Below are 19,930 nucleotides of genomic sequence, written 5' to 3' on the forward strand. Positions count from 1 at the left end.
TGATTTCACCTATACTACCATTTAATACGAGAATACCACTCTCTCTCTCGCTTAAAAAATAGGTAAACAAGTTTTTAATATATGACAATACATAAAAACTTGAAATTGAGGGTGGTTTTATTTTGTTTCCCTTCTGCATACCTCCTGCCCCATACTTTATCATTTTTTAAGGAACCTTAAATGTCTTTAATAGCTAAATGTCTTTAATAATTTTGATTTGCTGGATAAGTGGGTATGTTCTCTATTTTTTCGTAGAACTATGTGGTTACATAGTAAGAATTAGTTCCATTTTATTTTTAATGGACTGAGCGTATGTTTCAAATTTGTTTGGAACAAATTAGTGTACTTTTTATTTTAAAAATCATATCAGGTGAGATTAATATATTTGTATTCAGGCTTCTCTCATTGTACTGTTTATGTTTTAATTTCTTATGCTTTATATGATTTGTTATTATCTTCTGATGTAGAAATAAGTAATGATCTAAAAATGCTGTGCGGTTTGTAGAAAACAGCCTATGCCTTGTGTGTGGTAACAGTAACTTGTCTCTTGAAATGTGGTTTAAAGATTCAGTTTCCTTTTGTAGATCTGTAGAACCATATGGGTGTCTTTAAGTATTTTTGCTTTTATTTTCCCTTTCATTAAACATTACAGAGGCTTTTCACAAATACGTTGGCAACTAGCTATTTAATTTAAAGATAAGAATTTATCTTAACTACTGTTTGTAGCTTGAATGTTTCCTTTTCATTTGAGCCCACAGAAATTTATAACTAATGTTTTGGTAGAATCTGTATTATTGTTTTTAGTCTTCTAAAATTTCATTTCGTTCTTATGTTCATACAGAGGCATACTGATTTCTACAGGATTATTTTAGAATTTGTTCATCTTTAATGTAGATGTGAGATGTGGGTCAGATGGGTAAACTCTTAGGAGACTGGATTAAACATTGTAATCCATGAAAAAATACGGAAAAAATTCAGTGGTACCAAGGAAATAAGACAGCCAAAAAAACCCATCAGTGTAAACTTTATATAGATGTAAAATAGAATTATTGAATATAGAGCTAGCCAGCATAAAATGGGTATCCTAGTAAACTGAATTTGAGTTAACATTAGAGTGAAATGGGGATGTATTTGGCAAAAATACATAGTCTGTATAGGCAGAAGCATATTACACATTCCTCTTGATGTTTTCTGGGATCCTAACTGTTGTTTAAGTGTAGTATAAAAGAGTTTTAAGCTTGAAACTATGCCAGCTGTATTTATTTACATTATAACTTTGCACAAGTGATTTGATTTCTTTAGATTATAGTTTGCAAATCTGTCAGATGATTGAGTTGGGATGATTTCTGGTTGTAATTCCAGCAATGAGATTCTGAATCATTTAATCTGAATTTGGGTCTTCACTGCTAGAGACAGATAAAGGAGAAAGAAGTTTCAAGGGTTGACCTGTTTCAGGCCAAATCAGAATTCTTAAGGGAACCATCTCAGATCCTAAGATTTTCTAGAGATGTTTCATGGATTGCTAACTCATCTGGTGGTTGGAAAAACCAAGTCAGAAGTTCTTTTGCTTTTGCTTTTCACCTTCCCTCTTGTTTTGGGCACTTGCTCACCAGTCTTCCATTTTACACCTATACAACTCCAGGTTTACTGTCAGAACTCTTACAGGCACACCTGCTTTTCTTATATCTATTCTTAGTAACTACATCTACCTGAACCTTCTAAAAGATAGGGTATTGGTTAAATTTGAGGAAATAGGTTAAACAGTTGTCTCTTCCCTCAAAAAACTCACAGTCTACTAAAGGAAACCTATTCATCAGAGTAAGACAGTTAAGTAGAAAGTGGAGTTAAAGAGTGCTCCTCAGGTTGATAAAGGATGTAGAAGACTTCAAACAGAAGTCTCCTTTCCTCATCCTGGTCCTGGGCCAATGCTGCTCTGCATTCTGTTACTATAGTTACACTTTTTTTTTTTTTTTTTTTTTAGATTTTCATATTAATGAAGTCATAGTATATAGTCTTTTGTTGCTGAGTACTTTCCATTGTATGGATATACTGTACTTTGTTTATTCAATCATCAGTTGATTGATAGTAGAATTTTTTCTAATTTGGGAGCATTATAAATAGAATTGCTTTGAACATTCTCATTCAGATCTCGATTATAGATACATGTTTTCATTTCCTTGGGGTACATATGTAGAAATAAGATGGCCATATCCTTAACAACACTTGGTATTTCCAGTCTTTTTAATTTAACTGTTCCTGGCTGGTGTGTAGTAATAGCTCCATGTGGTTTTAATTTGCATTTTCCTAATGATGAATGAGATTGGTTATCTGTCCATGAGCTTATTTGCCAAGTTCTTTAACATCTTAGATACAGGTTCTTACCAGATATAAAATGTAGATATTTTCTTCCAGTCTGTGGTTTCTCTTCATCTGTTCTCTCTTTTTAAAAGAGAACTCTCTTTTACTAATCTAAATAATAATCATTTTAAAGGCTACTGTTCAGTCATCTTGATGCATAAAGTTTATAACCAGTTTCTTATTTTGATCATTTACGTTGCTTTTAATTTTCTTCCAGTTTTATGGAGATATAACATTTACAAATTTGTATTAGTTTAAGGTATACAACATAATGATTTGATATGTGTATATTTTGCGGAATGATAACTACAGTAAATGTAGTTAACTTATATCACCTCCCACAGTTAATTCTTTTCTCGTGATGAGAACTTCTAAGGTCTGTTCTACTAGCAGCTTTCAAGTATACAGTAAAGAATTGTTAACTATAGGCATCATGCCATACATTACGTTGCCAGAATTTATTTATCTTATAACTGGATGTTGGTACCCTTTGACTACCTTCCTGCCCTTTGCCTCTGGTAACCACCAGTCAGTTTTCTGTCTTTGTGAGTTAAGTTATAGGAGTTTTCACATATAAGTAAGATCATACAGTAGTTGTCTTGCTCTGCTTGACTTACTTCACTTAACATAATGCTTTCAGGGTCCATCCATGCTGCTGCAAATGGTAGGAGTTCCTTCTTTTTGTGGCTGAATAATACTCCATTATATATATATATATCACAATTTCTTTATTCATTCACCCTTGGGTGGACATTTGGTTCTTTCCATGTCTTGGCAACAGTAAATAATGATGCATTGACCTGGAATGCAGATATCTCTTAGAGGTTGTGATTTCATTTTCTTCAGAAATGGCATTGCTGGATCATATGGTAGTTCTATTTTTAATTTTTTGAGGAATGTCCACATTCTTTTTTTGTTGTTGTTCGTACTGTGTTCTATAGTGGCTGCACAAATTTAGACTCTCACCAGCAGCGCATAAGAGTTCCCTTTCCTCCATATTCTCACCAACGCTTTTTATCTCATGCCAGTCTGACAGCCAGGAGGTGATATCTCCCTGTGATTTTAATTTGCATTTTCCTGATGATTAGTGATGTTGAGGACCTTTTATGTGCCTGTTTGCTACCTGTATGTCTTCTTTGGGGGAATGTCTATTCAGTTCTTCTGCCCATCTTTAAATGGGATTGTTTGTTGTTTTTGCCATTGAGTTATAGGAGTTCTTTTGGTATTTGGGGTATTTATCAGACACACGATTCGCAAATACTTTTAACCCCTTCTGTAGTTGCCTTTTCATTTTGTCAATGGTTTTCTTGGCTGAGGAGAAGCTTTATAGTTTGATGTAGTCCTGCTTGTTTATTTCTGCTTTTGTTGCCTTTGCTTTTGGTGTCAAATGCAAAGACTCATTGCCAAGAATGATGTCAAGGAATTTATCCCTTATGTTTTTTTTCTGAGAGTTTTGTGGCTTCAGGTCCTACATTCAAGTGTTAAGTCCATTTTGAGTTGATTTTTGTGTGCGGTGTAAAATAGGCGTTCGGTTACATTCTTTTGCATTTGGCTGTCCCAGTTCTCCCAGCACCATTTACAGAAAAGACTATTCTTTCCATTGTATATTCTTGATTTCTTTATCATAAATTCATTGGCCATATATGCATAGGTCTATTTCTAGGCTTTCTGTTCTGTAACATTGATTTTATATGTCTATTCTTATACCAATACCATACTGTTTTGATTACTATAGCTCTAAAGTATAGTTTGAAATCAAGAAACGTAAATGCCTCCAGCTTTGTTTTTCTTTCTCAAAGATTGCTTTGGCTATTCAGGATCTTTTGTGGTTTTGTATAATTTTTAAGATTCTTTTTTCTATTTCTGTGGAAAATGCCATTGGAAAATTTGGGGTAGTATGGACATTTTAATAATAACCTTCCAGTCCATGAACATAGAATATTTTTCCATTTATTTGCATCTTCTTCAGTTTCTTTCATTAAGGTTTTACAGATATAATGTTTAGTGTGTAGATCTTTCACCTTCTTGGTTAAATTTATTTATAGGTATTTTCTTCTTTTTGATGCAATTATACATGGGATTGTTAATTTCTCTTTCTGATATTAACCTAGTAGTGTATAAAAAGGGAACTAATTATTGTATATTGATTTTGTATCTGGCAACTTTACTGAATTTGTTCATTAATTCTTTTTAAGATTTTATTTATTCATTTGACAGAGATCACAAGTAGGCAGAGAGGCAGACAGAGAGAGAGAGAGGAGGAGGAAGCAGGCTCCCCGCTGAGCAGAGAGCCTGATGCAGGGCTTGATCCCAGGACCCTGAGATTATGACCTGAGCCGAAGGCAGCGGCTTAACCCACTGAGCCACCCAGGCGCCCTGTTCATTAATTCTAACAAAATTTTTTGTTGGAGTGTTTCATGTCATCTACAAACATAGACAGTTTTACTTCTTCCTTTCTGATTTAGATGTCTTTTATTTCTTTTTCTTGCCTAATTGTTCTGGCTAGGACTTCCAGTACTATATTGAATAAAAGTAGCAAGAATGGCAAGGAATAATGTCTTATTCCTGATCTTAGGTTTTTCCACTGAGTATGATGTTAGCTGTGGGCTTGTCGTATACAGCCCCTGTTATGTTAAGGCATGTTTCCTCTGTACTTCACTTTATTTAGAGTTTTTGTCATGAATTGATGTTGAATTTTGTCAAATGCTTTTTTAAAAAATTTTAATTTAATTTTGTTTTTTTAGTGTTCCAGAATTCATATGTGCCACACCCAGTGCTCCATGCAATACTCGCCCTCCTTATTACCCACCACCAGGTTTACCCAGTCCCCATCCCCCCTTCCCTCCAAAACCCTTAGTTTGTTTCTCAGAGTCCACAGTCTCTTATGGTTTGTCTCCCCTTCTGATTTTTCTCTCTCCATCTCCCAACGTCCTCTGTGTTATTCCTTACATTCCACAAGTAAGTGAAACCATATGATAATTGGCTCTCTCTGCTTGACTTATTTCACTCAGCATAATCTCTTCCAGTCCCATCCATGTTGATACAAAAGTTGGGTATTCATCCTTTCTGATGGAGGCATAATACTCCATTGTATATATGGACCGTATCTTTATCCATTCGTCTGTTGAAGGGCATGTTGGTTCTTTCCACAGTTTGGTGACTGTAGCCATTGCTGCTATGAATATTGGGGTACAGATGGCTCTTCTTTTCACGACATCTGTATCTTTGCGGTAAATAGTAGTGCAATTGGAGGGTCATAGGGTAGCTCTATTTTTAATTTCTTAGGGAATCTCCACACTGTTTTCCAAAGTGGCTGCACCAACTTGCATTCTCACCAGCAGTGTAAGAGGGTTTCCCTTTCTCCACTTTCTTTCCAACACTTGTTGTTTACTCGCTTGTTGATTTTCGCCATTCTAACTGGTGTAAGGTGGTATCTCAATGTGGTTTTGATTTGAATCTTCACGATAGCTAATGATGATGAACATTTTTTCATATGTCTGTTAGCCATTTGTATGTCTTCTTTGGAGAAGTGTCTTTTCATGTCTTCTGCCCATTTTTTGACGTGATTATCTGTTTTGTGTGTGTTGAGTTTGAGGATTTCTTTTTAATGCCTGTTACGCATCTGTTGAGATGACCATTTACTTTTTATCCTCTATTTTGTTAATACGTTATATCACATTTATTGATTCGCAGATGTTGAATTATCCTCGCATCCCTGGAATAAATCCCACTTGGTCATGGTGTATGATGCCTTTAAAGTGTTGTTGAATTCAATATTTGAATATTCAGTAATATTTGTTGAGAATATTTGCATCTAGTTCATCAAGAATGTTGAGCTATAATTTTTTTTTCCATATAGTGTCATTATCTGTCTTTGGTATCAGGGTAATGCTGGCCTCATGAACTTGGAAATGTTCCTTCCTCTTATATGGTTTGGAAGAGTTTGAGAACGATTGGTATTGATTCTTTAAATGTTTGGTAGAATTTGCCAGTGAAGTCATCTGGGTCTTTTTGTTTGTTGGGAGGATTTTGATTACCAATTCAATGTTTTTACTATGAATTCATTTATTAATATTTTCTGCTTGTTCATGATTCAGGCTTGGTAGGTTGTTCTAGAAATTTATCCATTTTTTCCAAGTGTCCAGTTTGTTGGTGTATAATTGTTTATAGTAGTCTTTCATGTTCCTTTGTATTTATGTGGTATCACAGTGTCACTTCTTTGATTTGTAATTTTGAGTCCTCTCTTTTTTTCTTTAAAGGTTTGTCTGTTTTGCTTATCTTTAAAAAAAAAAACAGCTCTTAGTTTCATTGAACTTTTCTGTTGTTTTCTTAGTCTCTAATTTATTTTCACTATGATCTTTGTTACTTCTTTGTTACTTCTTTCCTAATTAAGCTAACTTTGGGCTTAGTTTGTTATTTTTGTAGTTCCTTGAGGTGTAAAGTTAGGTTGTTTGAGAGCTTTTTTCTTTTCTTTTCTTTTAAGATTTTATTTATTTGTTTGACAGAAACAGTGAGAGAGGGAACACAAGCAGGGGAAGTGAAAGAGGGAGAAGCAGACTTCCCACTGATGAGCCCAATGTAGGTCTTGATCCCAGGACCCTGGGATCATGACCTGAGCTGAAGGCAGATGCTTAATGACTGAACCACCTGTCCCCCTGAGTTCTTTTTTGTAATGTAGGTGTTTACTGCTATAAACTTCTCTCTCAAAACTTCTGCTGCATCCCATAAGTTTTAATATATGTATTTTCATTTTCATTTGTCTCAAGGTATTTTTTTATTCTCTTTTGATCTCACCTTGGCTAGTTTTACAATTGCATTTTGTTTAATGTCCACATCCACATATATGTGAATTTTCCAGGTTTCTTTTGATTTGTTTTGTAGTTGATTTCTAGTTTCATACCATTGTCATGGGAAAAGATGTTTAATATGATTTCAGTCTTCTTAAATTAGTTAAGATTTATTTTGTGGCCTAACACGATCTTTCCTGGAGAATGTTCCATGTTTGCTTGAGAAGAATATGTATTCTGCTGCTTTTGGAGTAGATCTCTGTTAAGTGTCTGGTCTAATGTATAGTTTTACTTCAGTGTTTTCTGTCTGGATGATCTATCCATTGTTGAAAGTGCATTACTAAAGTTGCCTATTATTATTGTGTAGCTGTCTGTTTCTTCTTTCGAATCCTTTAATATTGGCTTTATATACTTTATATATTTAGGTGCCCCTATGTTGAGTGCATAAAGATTTACAAATATTATATCCTCTTGTTGAATTGATTCCTTTACTATTATATAATGACCTTGTCTCTTACTACAGTCTTTGGCTTAAAGTCCATTTTGTCTGATCTAAGTTAGTTTATATACCTTTCATTATAATATACTATATTCTTAACAGTATCATTCGGAGAGCCAAAATTTCTAATTTTAATGAAGTACAATTGATTTTTTCCTTTATGGATAGTGCTTTTGTATCTAAAAAATATTTGCCTGAATGAAAGATTTTTGTCCCCTGTTTTCTTCTGGAAGTTTCATAATTTTAGCTTTTACCTTTATAATCCATATGTTAGTTCTGTGGGACTACTACAGCTGGCTGGCTTAAAGAATAGAAATTATTCTGACAGTTTTTGAGGCTAGCTATCTGTAATTGAGATCTCAGTAGGGTTTGTTCCTTCTGAGGGCTATGAGTGAGAATTTGTTTCATGCCTTTCTCCCAGCTTCTAATGGCCTCAGGCTTTCCTTAGCTTACAGGTAGTGTTCTGCCTGTGTCTTCATATTGACTTTCCTCTATGAATGACTGTGTTGACAAATCCCCCCCCGCCTTTTTTTTAAAAGATTTTATTTATTTATTTGAGAGAGAATGAGTGAGAGAGAGCATGAGAGAGGAGAGGGTCAGAGGGTGAAGCAGACTTCCCAAGGAGTTGGGAGCCTGATGCAGGAATGATCCTGGAAGTCCAGGATCATGACCTGAGCCAAAGGCAGTCGCTCAACCAACTGAGCCACCCAGGTGCCCAAATTTCCCCTTTTTGTAAGGACACAGTCCTATTGGATTAGGGCCCTTCTTAATGACTTCATCCTAACTGGATCATCTATCTAAAAAACCTTATTTCCAAAGGTCACATTCACAGGTACTGGGGGTTAGGATTTTAACACCTTTTGGAGGAAACAGTTCAACTCGTAACAATCCATTTCAAAATAATTTTTGTGTGTTATGTGAGATAAAGGTTGAGCTTTATTTTTTTGCATTGGACATCAGATTTTTTAGGACCATTTGTTGAAAAGACTATTCTTCCCTCATTGAATTACTTTAGGACCTTTATTGTAAATCAGTTAACCACATATCTTTTTATCTATTTCTGAACAATTGTTTTGCTTTATTGATCTATATATGTGTGTTCTTAAACCAATTTCACATTATCTTGAATTCTTCAATTTTATAGACATAAAGTTAGGTCCTCCAACTTTGTTCTTTCTTCCAAGATTATTTTGTCCAGTCTGTGTTCTTTGCATTTCCATTAAAATCAGCTTGACAATTTCTACAAGAAACAAAACACCCTATTGAAATTGTGTATATCATTTGTTATCTCTCTCATGGTTTTGATACAGTTATAATTGGGATTTTTAAAAATCTCAGATTTTTCATTTTATTGTATAGAAATATTGTGATTTTTGTACATTAATATTGTGTCCTGCAGCCTTGCTAAACTCACTTATCACTTTTAGTAATTTTAAGAAATTCTTTAGGATTCTCTATATAGATAATCTTGTCTTTTGTAAATAAAGATAGTTTTATGCATTGCCTTCCAAAACTTCATTTCTTTTCCTCGTTTTATACTGGAGGCTAAACATCCAGTACTATATTGTGTAGAAGTGGTAAGAGTTGACATCTGTGCTTTATTATCAGGCTTAAAAGGAAAAACATTTGGTCTTCCACCATTATGTTTCATGTAAACTTTTTTAGACGTCCTTCATCAAGTTGAGAAAATTCCTGTCTGTTCTTAGTTGGCTTAGACTCTTTATCTTGAATGACTGTAAATTTGTTAAATACTTTTCCTGCATCTATGTATTTTTATCTTTTTAGTCTGTTAATATGATTGAAGTATGTTGTCGTACCTTTGAATGTTAAACCAACCTTACCTTCTTACAACAAATCCTCCTGGTCATCATATGTTATCCTTTTTATATTTTCCTTGATTCAGTATACCTATATTTTCTTAATATTTTTCTTTCTAAGATAATGGATGTATTGGCCTCTAATTTCTTTCTTCTATTATATCTGTGTGGTTTTGGTATCAGGGTAATGTTGGCTTCACAAAATGAGTTTGAAAGTATGTCGTTCCTGTTTTCCGAGTAAACTTGTGCAAATTATTTCTTCCTGACCTATATGATAGAATTCACCAATGAAGCCATCTGTGCCTGGAATTTTTTTTTTTATGAGATTTTTAACTCAATTTCTATTTCTTTAGTGGGCATAGAGCTTAAGATTATCTATTACTTTGTGAGTACACTTTGGTAATTTGTGACTTTAAAGGAAAATTTTCATTTATCTAAGTGGGCAGATTCATTGGTGAAAGTTGTGCTTTGTGTTCATTACCCTTTAAAGTGATTTTTTCTATTGTCTGTTTTCTATTTTTAATTATCTTTTTTCTGCCTTCTTTGAGTTTAACTTTATTTTCAGTTTCTTAAGGTGGAAGCTTGGGTCATTGATTTGAGTCTTGTCGTTTTTATGTATGTCTAGCATTGTAAGTTTCCCTCTAGTCATTACTTTAGCTGCATGCCACAAAAACTTTGATATGTTTTATCTTCATTTACATTTTGTTTGAATTATCTCCTAATTTCACTTGTGATTTCGTCTGCGATCCATGGATTGCTTAATTTGGAAGGATTTGAAAAATTTTCAGATGCTTTTCTGTTATATTGATTTCTAATTTTAATTTTTGCCCAAGAATATACTTAATTTCAATCTGTATAATTCAACGGTTTTTTTTTAATTGTGTAGGATTTTTGTCTTACACTACGTTCTAAATGTTACATATGCAATTTTTAAAAAATTTATTTTCTGTTCTTGTTGAGTGAAGTTTTCTATGAAGATCAGATCAAGTTGGTTGAGTGTTTTCTTTATCTATATAGATTTCTTTTCTTATTCTACCTTTTATTGAGAAAGGAGTATTGAAATCTCTGGGTATAATTTTAGATTTTTCTGTTAGTCCTTTTCGTTTTAATTAATAGACCTTAAAAACATGAAGCAAAAATTATTTACAGGCACATTTAGGATTTTTACAAATTTGATATATTGATTTCTTTTTCGGTGTAAGTTTTTTTCCCTTCTCTCTGGAATGTACCTTGTTCTGAAGTCATCTTTGTGTAGTATTGATCTAACCAATCTTACTTTTTTTCCCCCCAAATCAGTATTTGCATTGTGGTATATTTTTACATGTTTTTGCTTATAATCTCTCTGTCTTAGGTGAAGTGGGGTTTTTTGTTGATTACATATCCTTGGGTCAATTCAGTCTGACAACTTCTGCTTTTTAAGTGCATAGACCATTTATATTTAATACAATGTTTAATATAGATGCATTTAAATATATTGATTTCTGTTTGTCTCTTCTGGTCTTGGGTCATTTTCTCTTCTTGAATTGAGTATATTCTGTAAGTACATTTTATCTTCATTGTTGATTTATTATACTGTTTAAAAATTTTTTTTCTGCAGTTTCTCTAGTGCCAGGATCAGTAGGCTACATCTGTGGGCCAAATCTGACCCACCACCTCTTTTTGTGAATAGAGTTTTATTGGGACATAGGCATGCTCATTCATGATATCTTTCCTGTGGCTGCTTTTATGCTACAACAGCAGAGTTAAGTAGCTATGACAGAGACTATATGGTACACCAATCCTAAAATACTGGTATCTGGTCTTTTATGGAAAATTTTTGCCAACCTTGCTCTAGTTTGTATAATATGCATCTTTATTTCATCAGAGATGTCTTCAAACAATATCATACTATTCTAAGAATGATGTAGTCTACACCTTAGAATAGTATATTTTTGTTTTCTTTCTGTTGTCACTTGTACTGTTGTCATACATTTTATTCCTGTAAACAGTTTATTCTCATTATTTGTGATAGTTACATTCTGTAAAGTGACCTCAAACCTTGAATTGGTGAATATTGAACAGTTGCTCTTAGGGGAAATATAGGGTTAGGTTACTATAAGCATCTGGTCACAAAATTTTTGTCAAGCAGTAAATGCGTAAGCCTGTTTTATATGTGTTTCTGTTTAAAGGTGCCTTATTTAATATATATGTAGTTGATTCATTAACACTGATCTCATGAATGAATCTTCTCTAACACACATATTCTCTCCATAAGGCATATTATAGGCTACTTGCTCTTAGGGACACTTGACAGCACTTCAGCGTGATGCTTGGGGGGCTGGCATTCTAAACAGAAAAATCACTGTAAAAAAATAATCCAAGTTCAGAACACATGACAGTAAATAGACCATGAAAAAGACATGTGTTTCTATACTGTGAAAGTTGAAACAAGAAGTCAGAGCATCACCTTGTTTGACTTCAACTGGGAATGCGCACAAGAGTGACTTAATTTTTTTTTTCTTCTGTGCATGTCTGTGAATGACTGCAAAGGCACAGAAAGTATTGATTTTTGGTTCCAAATAAATTTTAGCAAGTAGGCATGTTCACAGATCTGGAATCTGAATGATGAGGATCAGCTGTTGCTATAGATGCCACAACACATTGTTACTCTTGCTTTTTAGCAGTAAATTATGTTTTAAAGAAAGTAAAAGTAAGAAAAATTACCTTTTATATTTACTCCCATATTTAACATTTTCATTATTTTTCATTACGTTGTATTAGACCCAAACTGTATGCAATATGTTCTTTTCTCTGGCTTCATTTACAATTTTTGTCGTCTTGGTTTTCAGCAGTTTGAATATGATCACTTTATTGTGGTTTTCTTTCTGTTTTTGTTGAACTTGGTCTTGAGGTTATAGTTTCCTCAACTTGGGAGACTTTTTGTATTCATTAAAGCTTCCTTTGGTCTTTCCCTGTGTGCCATTTTTACTACCCTTACAAAATTTTTCTGAACATGTTCTTTTGCTTTCCTCCTCATCTGTCTATCTGCTATTTAGGCTTTCACTTGAAATATTTATTTATTTATTTATTTGACAGAGAGAGAGAGAGAGAGAGAGAAAGACAGGTAGAGAGGCAATACAAGTGGGGTGGGGGGAGAGGGAGAAGGCTTCCTGCTGAGCAGGGAGCCCGATGCAGGGCTGGATCCCAGGACCCTGGAATCACGACCTGAGCTGAAGGCAGATGTTTAACGACTAAGCCACCCAGGCACCCTCAGGTGAAATATATAGTGTAATGGAAAGTTGTATTTGAATCATCCCTGGGGTATGCCATGACCACATCTGAGTGAATGTATGATTCACCTGAGTGAATTATTTTTTAGTCTCAGCCTACTGTTAGAAACAGCTTGAAGGAGTGTGAATCTAGCTCCTTGTTAAAGTTTTCCATGTTTCAGTAATTTTTGATAAGGTCGTAAATTGGTGACAATCAAATGAACAATCTTTAATATATATATTTTAACAAATGCACTTCAGTGTTTATGTCTATTTGTTTTCCTTATAAAAGCTTATCCAATAACTTTTAAACATCCCACAAAACTTTTTGATTACTCTGTCAGTGAACATTTCCTAAAGACCAGCTCTTTTTTTTAAATAAGGAGCAAAATCTTCAAATTTTGTTTCATAGTAGTTATGCAAAAGCAGCTAAATTTTCAGAAATCTTTATCACAGGTCAGATGTTATGGAGGATCAAGATTTTTATGTGTTTACAAACTCCATGTATGCGGTTAAGTTACATACAATTTATTTTGTAACAGTGGTTTTCAACCCTGGCTGCACCTTAGAACAACCAGGAAGCTTAACAGACCCTTCCCCAGACTATTTAAGTAAGGCTTTCTGGGAGCAGAGAGTCTGTTTAAGAGTTCTACCTTTGGCTCTAAGGAAAGCCAGAATCGAGAACCTAAGTATTACAGAAATCAGTAAGTTTAAAAGGGCAGATATGTAATAAACTGAAGATATTTGTTCCAAATATTTAAATTGTGTATTTTGTTATATGAGCTTGCCATCATATAAGATTTATGTATATTTTAAATCTTGTATACAAATTAAAAAATTCAGTGAAGTCTGATTATAGGTTAATATGATAGTTGAAAGTTTTAGATAGAAAAATAAGTGCTAGTGATTTCATTTCTTTTACTTGGCAATTTGCAGAGAGCTAAATAGTGTGGTACAATGACCCCTTAGCAGTTACCATTATCTGTTATGGCTTCATGCAATTGAACAAATATTTGTGGTGCACTTATTCTCTTCAGTCACCATGCTAGATACTGTAGAGTTACCAAGATGAAAGATAAATTTTCTGCCCCAATGATTTGTGCTCTGGAAAAAAAAGAAGATGAGTGAATAAAAATTATCATAATATAAGGTAGATCATGGTAAGACTTGAAAAGAAGGTACAAAATGATAAATGACTCAAAGGAATAACTACCATCTCATTCAGGAGGTATGGAAGCTTGCTGTAAACCCTACTTTTTGCTTTTATTGTCACCAACTATGGTCCTTCACCTGGGGAAATAAACCTTAGTGGTTAGTAAAGTATCCTGCTACTACTTTGATAGCTTGCAGCATGGATAAAGCAAGATGCCTTTAACATTCTCAATAATCAGAAACCTGTGTATTTATGCACATATTAACTCCCCCCACACACACAGGTAAATGAATAAAGCTGTATGATTCTGCTTCCTAGTAGTGTTCTAAACTTATGTGAGCTAGAAATTCGTGGTGATTTCTGTTCTGTTTGTGGTAATTCCATTTACCATCCCCACTGTTGTTTTTCTTCCAGTACGTTAAACCATAAGTTGCCTTTTATGGAGAGTATGGGAATAGTAAAATACAACATTTATATATATCCATCTAATTACCATGTGCTGTGCTCTTCATTCCTGGACAACTTGTATTTAAACTTCCATTATATTGATTGTAATTATTCTTTTACTTAGTATAGCCACCATAAAGCTGTAAGCTCTGTGAGGTCAGTCATGTCCACAGTAGGTGTTCAACAAGTATTTTTTGGTTGAATAAGTTTTAAAAATCATATGAAACAGTATAGTATGGTTATTAAAAAGCATTTGTGGGGGGGGGGAGGCGCCTAGGTGGTTCAGTCATTAAGCATCTGCCTTTGGCTCAGGTCATGATCCCAGAGTCCTGGGATCGAGCCCCACATGGGGCTCCCTGATCTGCGAGCCTGCTTTTCCCGCTCCCTGCTGCTCCTCCTGCTGTGCTCTCTCTCTCTGTCAAATAAATAAAGTATTTTTAAAAAATAAAAAACAAATTAAAAACAAAAACAAAAACCAAATTTGGGTCAAATTTGGGTTTATCTCTGCCACCTACTAGTTGCGTAACCTTGGTTTCTTATCTAAAAAATGAGGTCCAAAATAGTACTCATTTCATGGTTGTGTGTGTATATGTATATTAAATGACATGTTTTGCTTAGCCTAACACCTGACATGTAGCAATGTCTCAATATTAGTTTATTAGTAATATTATCATTAATCTGATCTTAGTGGTTTCTAAACTTAAATAAACTTAAAAAGCAAAACTTAAGTCGCACTTACTTTGGGAACCCTTTTCTTTTGGGAGTTTATTGGAAATTAGTGGTGATCCAGAAGTGAGTGAAAGCTACTCACTTTATGTTTCGCTTTTGTACTTGACAGAATATACACAAATGTCATAATCCATTTTCTGCTGTGTAGAAGACAACCCAGTTGTTCCTTAATCTGTATAGGTAAATTATTTACAGTTTTCTACTAGCTCTACAAATGTTCTCTTTATTGGTGCAGAAAATTGGAGGTAAATGATCTATCAGTTCTGTGGTTTATTTGATTGTTCTTGGGCCATATGTGTCTATTTCATGTGCATTCTTTAGCTCCTGAAAACCTGTGGTTTTTGTCTTAGAATATTATAGTGTATTATATTCCTTAGGGGATGAAGTGGTTATATGATTCTTTAGATTAATGGTGATTACAGATGTGGCTTCAGAATCATAATTTTGAGTTCAACTGATTTAACTAGTTTCTAATATTGAGCAGTGAGTAAACATGCTTTTGTCTATTCCTACACAGTAGACACATTCCAAAGGACTAAACTTCCAGAAGGAGCCTATAGAGCAACTACAGAGGCCTAGGGATAGTTAAATAAAACTATGTAAGATCTTTTGATATCAAAAGGAGGACATAAAAACTAACCAAGAATACATTAATATTTCCATTAGGAAAAAATGATTAAGGTATTTTTGATAACTGTCTTAAGAAATGGATGAATCCAGATATAAATAAAATTTAAAATTTTTATGAAGTATTTAAGACATTATGAAATAAAATCCATTATCGTATTCCCGAAAAAAGAAGACTGACAGTGTATAATTTTTCCCAAATTATGTTTTCTATTCAAGATTTTATTGGAATTTCTTTTTACCTGATTTTTCTAAAGTTTAAAAAAGTAGCCAAAAGTATTAAGATAAAGTCTAAAAAATAAGGGAAAGAGGGGAGAAAAAAAAGTTACAATAATGGAAACTATATATTACTTGAACAGTAATAGATCGATAGTACATTTTAGGTATATGGCTAAGGAGGCATGAGAAATAAAAGGGAATCATTTTTCAGAAATGGAGTTTAGAAAGCAAGTTAGGCAATGAGAGGAGCATTAACATAGACCTCCACTTAATACCTGACACCAGGATAAACTTCAGAGCAATTAAAGTAAAAGTTTTAAATATGAGAATTTTGAGAAAAAAAGGAATTGAATATTTATCAAACTTACAGAGAATGGGATATCTCACTTTCATATCAGGTAAAGGAGGCACAGCGGAAAAAACAGTTTACAGATTTGAGTATTGAAAATTAAAATATTTACATAAAATAAAAATAAAAACAAAGATAAGATTGGGGAAATACTACACAAGTTTTAAATATCATTAATGTCTTTATTCTGTAAAGAGCTCATGTATTGGTAAGAAAAATATTATTTTAAATATTTAGTCAAATGATATAAAAATACATTTCACAAAAATGTTAAATTAGTAAACAGGCATGTGGGGAAATGTTCAGAATAGCAGTAATAAATACAGATTAGGTATGGTGTTCCATTGGGGGAAAATGAAATAGGTATTTCCAGTATAAATGAGGATATGATAAAGCTTCATAGAAATAGAGAATAATCAATGATTTCAGGCTTATAGTAAGTTAAATATGGGATTGAGTTCTAATACAGATAATACAAAATATATACATTGTGATTTTTGTTTGTTTGTTTCCAAGAAAATATCTAACATCATTTGTAGTTGAGTTTTGCTGAAAAACTTGGATATGACCAAAAGTGGTCACTCTTTGAATTCAGTCCAATTTCATTACACATCCCGAGGGTGGATTGGGTGGTGTTTCTTTTGTTGTTGTTGTCTTTAACAATAAGCCAAAAATTTAGCTTCCTTTTCTTGAAGATTTGAAGTGTTTCCAACATTTATGTTACATTGAAATTGGTTCTCTCTTATTCATCTTTCCCCCAGTTGCCTTAGTCTCAGTAGGCATTGGTTAAAGACATGTTCTATCTGCTTTTACTGTTGAAAACAATACTGAAAATAACCTATGGTGATAATTAACCTCTATTGATTAAGTGATTTATAGAAAGAAAGAAGCAGATAAGCACCAGTGTTCTTTCCCATTCTGTTTCATGTGTTGGTACCTTAGTTGTGCCCAACCTGCTCCAACTACTTTATATTTTTCAGATACTTATTTTAAAAAACTCTTTGTTCCTGGGATTGTGCAAAAGGCAAGCTTCTTGAAATACTTGAAATTCTTAGTTAATTCACTCTGAGAACACCAGTAAACTTTTTCCATATTGCTTATAAGAATGTAGATTAGCACTAAATTGGCAGATATTATAGCTCCAATATCTCAATTTAGTGTTTGAGGTTAAATTAAACCAGTGGTTTCAACCAGAATGATTTTTGATTCCTGGCAACATTTAGCAGTGTCTGGAGATTTTTTGTTTGGTCGTCTTTACTGGGAGAGAGGGAGTGCCATTGGCTTCTAAGAAAGAATTACCTGGCTTAGAATTCCATTTGTGAATCTTCTACATGTGAATCGAGAGCTTTCAAATAGGATTAGTTGCCAGTTTGGCTTGGACATGTTTGTTTTAAGTATGTAGTACAGTTTCTTTTGTGAATATAGATATAGTTAAAGAATGTAAATTTTAATTTTTATCGAAGTATAGTTGACATACAATGTATATTAGTTTCAGGAATGAATGTAAATTTTTAGATGTATACATAGATTCCTTTATCTACATATTGGTTTATAAAGAAGCAGACTTAGCAACAAGCAGTATCTCTTCTTTCTAGGAGTTATATGCTGAAGAGAATGCTGAAACTAATGAAACTCAAAAAACTAGTGGGACTCACTGTGAGAACTGAGAAGGCAGACAGATCTGAGCAGAGGTAGAATTGAGCTTGAACCAAATGGAAACTAGATCTCTGCTGGGAGGAACTACCAAAGAGTCACATTACAGTGAGCAAATCAAAACCCGGGGTATCAAAAGCTTTGCCCAATCTTAGAGTGATTGTGCAGAGATTCCCAGTGTCAAAATTATATTAGGGTTTAAACCTATATTATTATTTTTTGTTATTGGTGTATGTTTTAAAAAGAGAGAGACTAACCCAAGAAAGAGATAGCAGTGTTTTAAAGCCAAAGAGGCAGACTTGGGGGTGGAGCTTTGATTCTTAAAAACTTTTTAAGAGATTGTTTAGAGATTATAAACCCTTTTCAGGTCACTTACTTCAGATCTTCATCTGCAAAGCTGGGATCATGATTCCTACCTTCATTAAAAAATTGTGATAAAATGTAAAGCTCTGAATGCAGTGTCCCACATAATGAGTGCCCTCAAATTAGTAATACTCATAATTTTAAAATCTCTCATATCTAGAAAGATCATCGATCCTTATAGTGTTCTTAAAATTTTAGTAAATACCAAAACAGGTATAGGATTCTTTCACACTGACATTGCTTTACTCATGCCTTTTGATTTTAGTATTTAGCATATGACAAAATATAAAAAATTGAGATCAAGTGTTAATTAGAGGACTGGGATTACTTGTTTTAGGAGTTTTGAGAGAGTTAAATGAGAGAGCCATGTCAAGTGCTTTACATAGTGCCTGGTGCATAGTAACTACTCTTCAGTGAATGTTAGTTCCTCACATTCTTGATTTCAAATTGCCAGTGCTACTGCTGTATTGTGTTAATTTGTTGAATGAACATAGTAGATGTAATTGGAGTAATAAGAAAGAAAATTGGCCAACAGCAGTTCATTTTAAGCTGTAATGGTATTTACTGAAATTGAAATGAATCTAACTAACTAAAGCAAACTCTGCTTTCAGCAGCTGGTTGTAAAACATTTGTTTTTAGTTTGACCATTTACATGACACTAGACCTGAAGAGTCTTTGCCTGTATATCCTAGTTTAGGAGTGATTTTTATCTACTTGTCAAGTGAATACATTGTTTCTGCAGACATGGATTGGGTATAATTTTCAGGTTCTGCCAAAGTAGAGCGAAAACCCCAGCTGTGTCTTTTGTTTTCTGGAAACCAGTTGTCATTCTGTGTTAGGTTTTTTTTTTCTTTTTCCTCCCCTATTCTTTCTCCTACAGCTGTGTTACAGTGGCTAGGTGACATCCTGCTCTTTACCCTACATTTTTTGTCTTGGCAGAATAATGCCAGGCAACCATTACTAATCTGGAAGATCAAACCCGAAGAAAGATCCACCCCCCCCATTCTGCTAGATAATCAGGTAAATATGTTGGTTGGGATAGAAAGTTCCAGAAAGTTTGAATTAAAGATAAACAGAACTAATACCAAAACAAGTAAAAAGGAAATGAAAAAAGATTGCTCTGGTTTGTGTCAAAGAGAAATGGTGTTAAATGAAGCAGCTCCTTTAGTGTGTCATATGCAGAAAATCTAGGTTGAAGATTAATGATGAAAGTTAAGAATAAATTCAGAGTCCCCACTGAATACTTTTCTCATTGACTCATCTAGACTGTGGTGCTGTCTATCTGTATATAGAAATAGTCACTGAAATTCTTCTTTTCAACTACATACTTCCTGAGAAATGATGTTAAATAGCACATTTTAATTACAAACACGTGTTAACACCAACAAAAGATATTTCCATAAGATGGTTCTAGAAAGATAAGATGCTCTGTTTTTTATTATTGAAGCCATCTTTACTGCAAAAGTAAAGACAGATGGAATGTGAAGTGGGCAAAGAGAGCAGTATATAAAGGGTGCACATTTGATAACTTAGAATGAAATTCCATTCCTCTCCCATACGGACTGGGAAAAGAATTCATTTTGCGAAGTCAAGAAAGGAGTATTTGCACAGTCTGTAGAAAGCAAGTCCAGAAAACCCTGGGGTAGTTTGGACTGAGGCCAAATTAAAGGCCTATTTTGCT

At 33.8% G+C, this 19,930-nt stretch overlaps 1 protein-coding gene across 3 annotated transcripts in view; it reads left to right on the forward strand.

The window, feature by feature from the left end:
• Positions 1-19,930, forward strand: part of PRKD3 (protein kinase D3) — an 81,977-nt gene that overhangs the window by 9,621 nt on the left and 52,426 nt on the right. For 2 of the 3 annotated variants that reach the window (XM_045079231.1, XM_013062951.2), the window contains exon 3: positions 19,189-19,269. The exons of the other annotated variant lie outside the window; for it this stretch is intronic. In XM_045079231.1, the coding sequence (XP_044935166.1) occupies positions 19,189-19,269 (81 nt within the window). The remainder of the gene's footprint in view (positions 1-19,188; positions 19,270-19,930) is intronic. 3 annotated transcript variants of the gene reach the window in all.

This window comes from Mustela putorius, unplaced genomic scaffold (genome assembly GCF_011764305.1).
Source record: "Mustela putorius furo isolate JIRA1106 unplaced genomic scaffold, ASM1176430v1.1 tig00000281_pilon_pilon_pilon, whole genome shotgun sequence".
NCBI classification, from domain to species: Eukaryota; Metazoa; Chordata; class Mammalia; order Carnivora; family Mustelidae; genus Mustela; species Mustela putorius.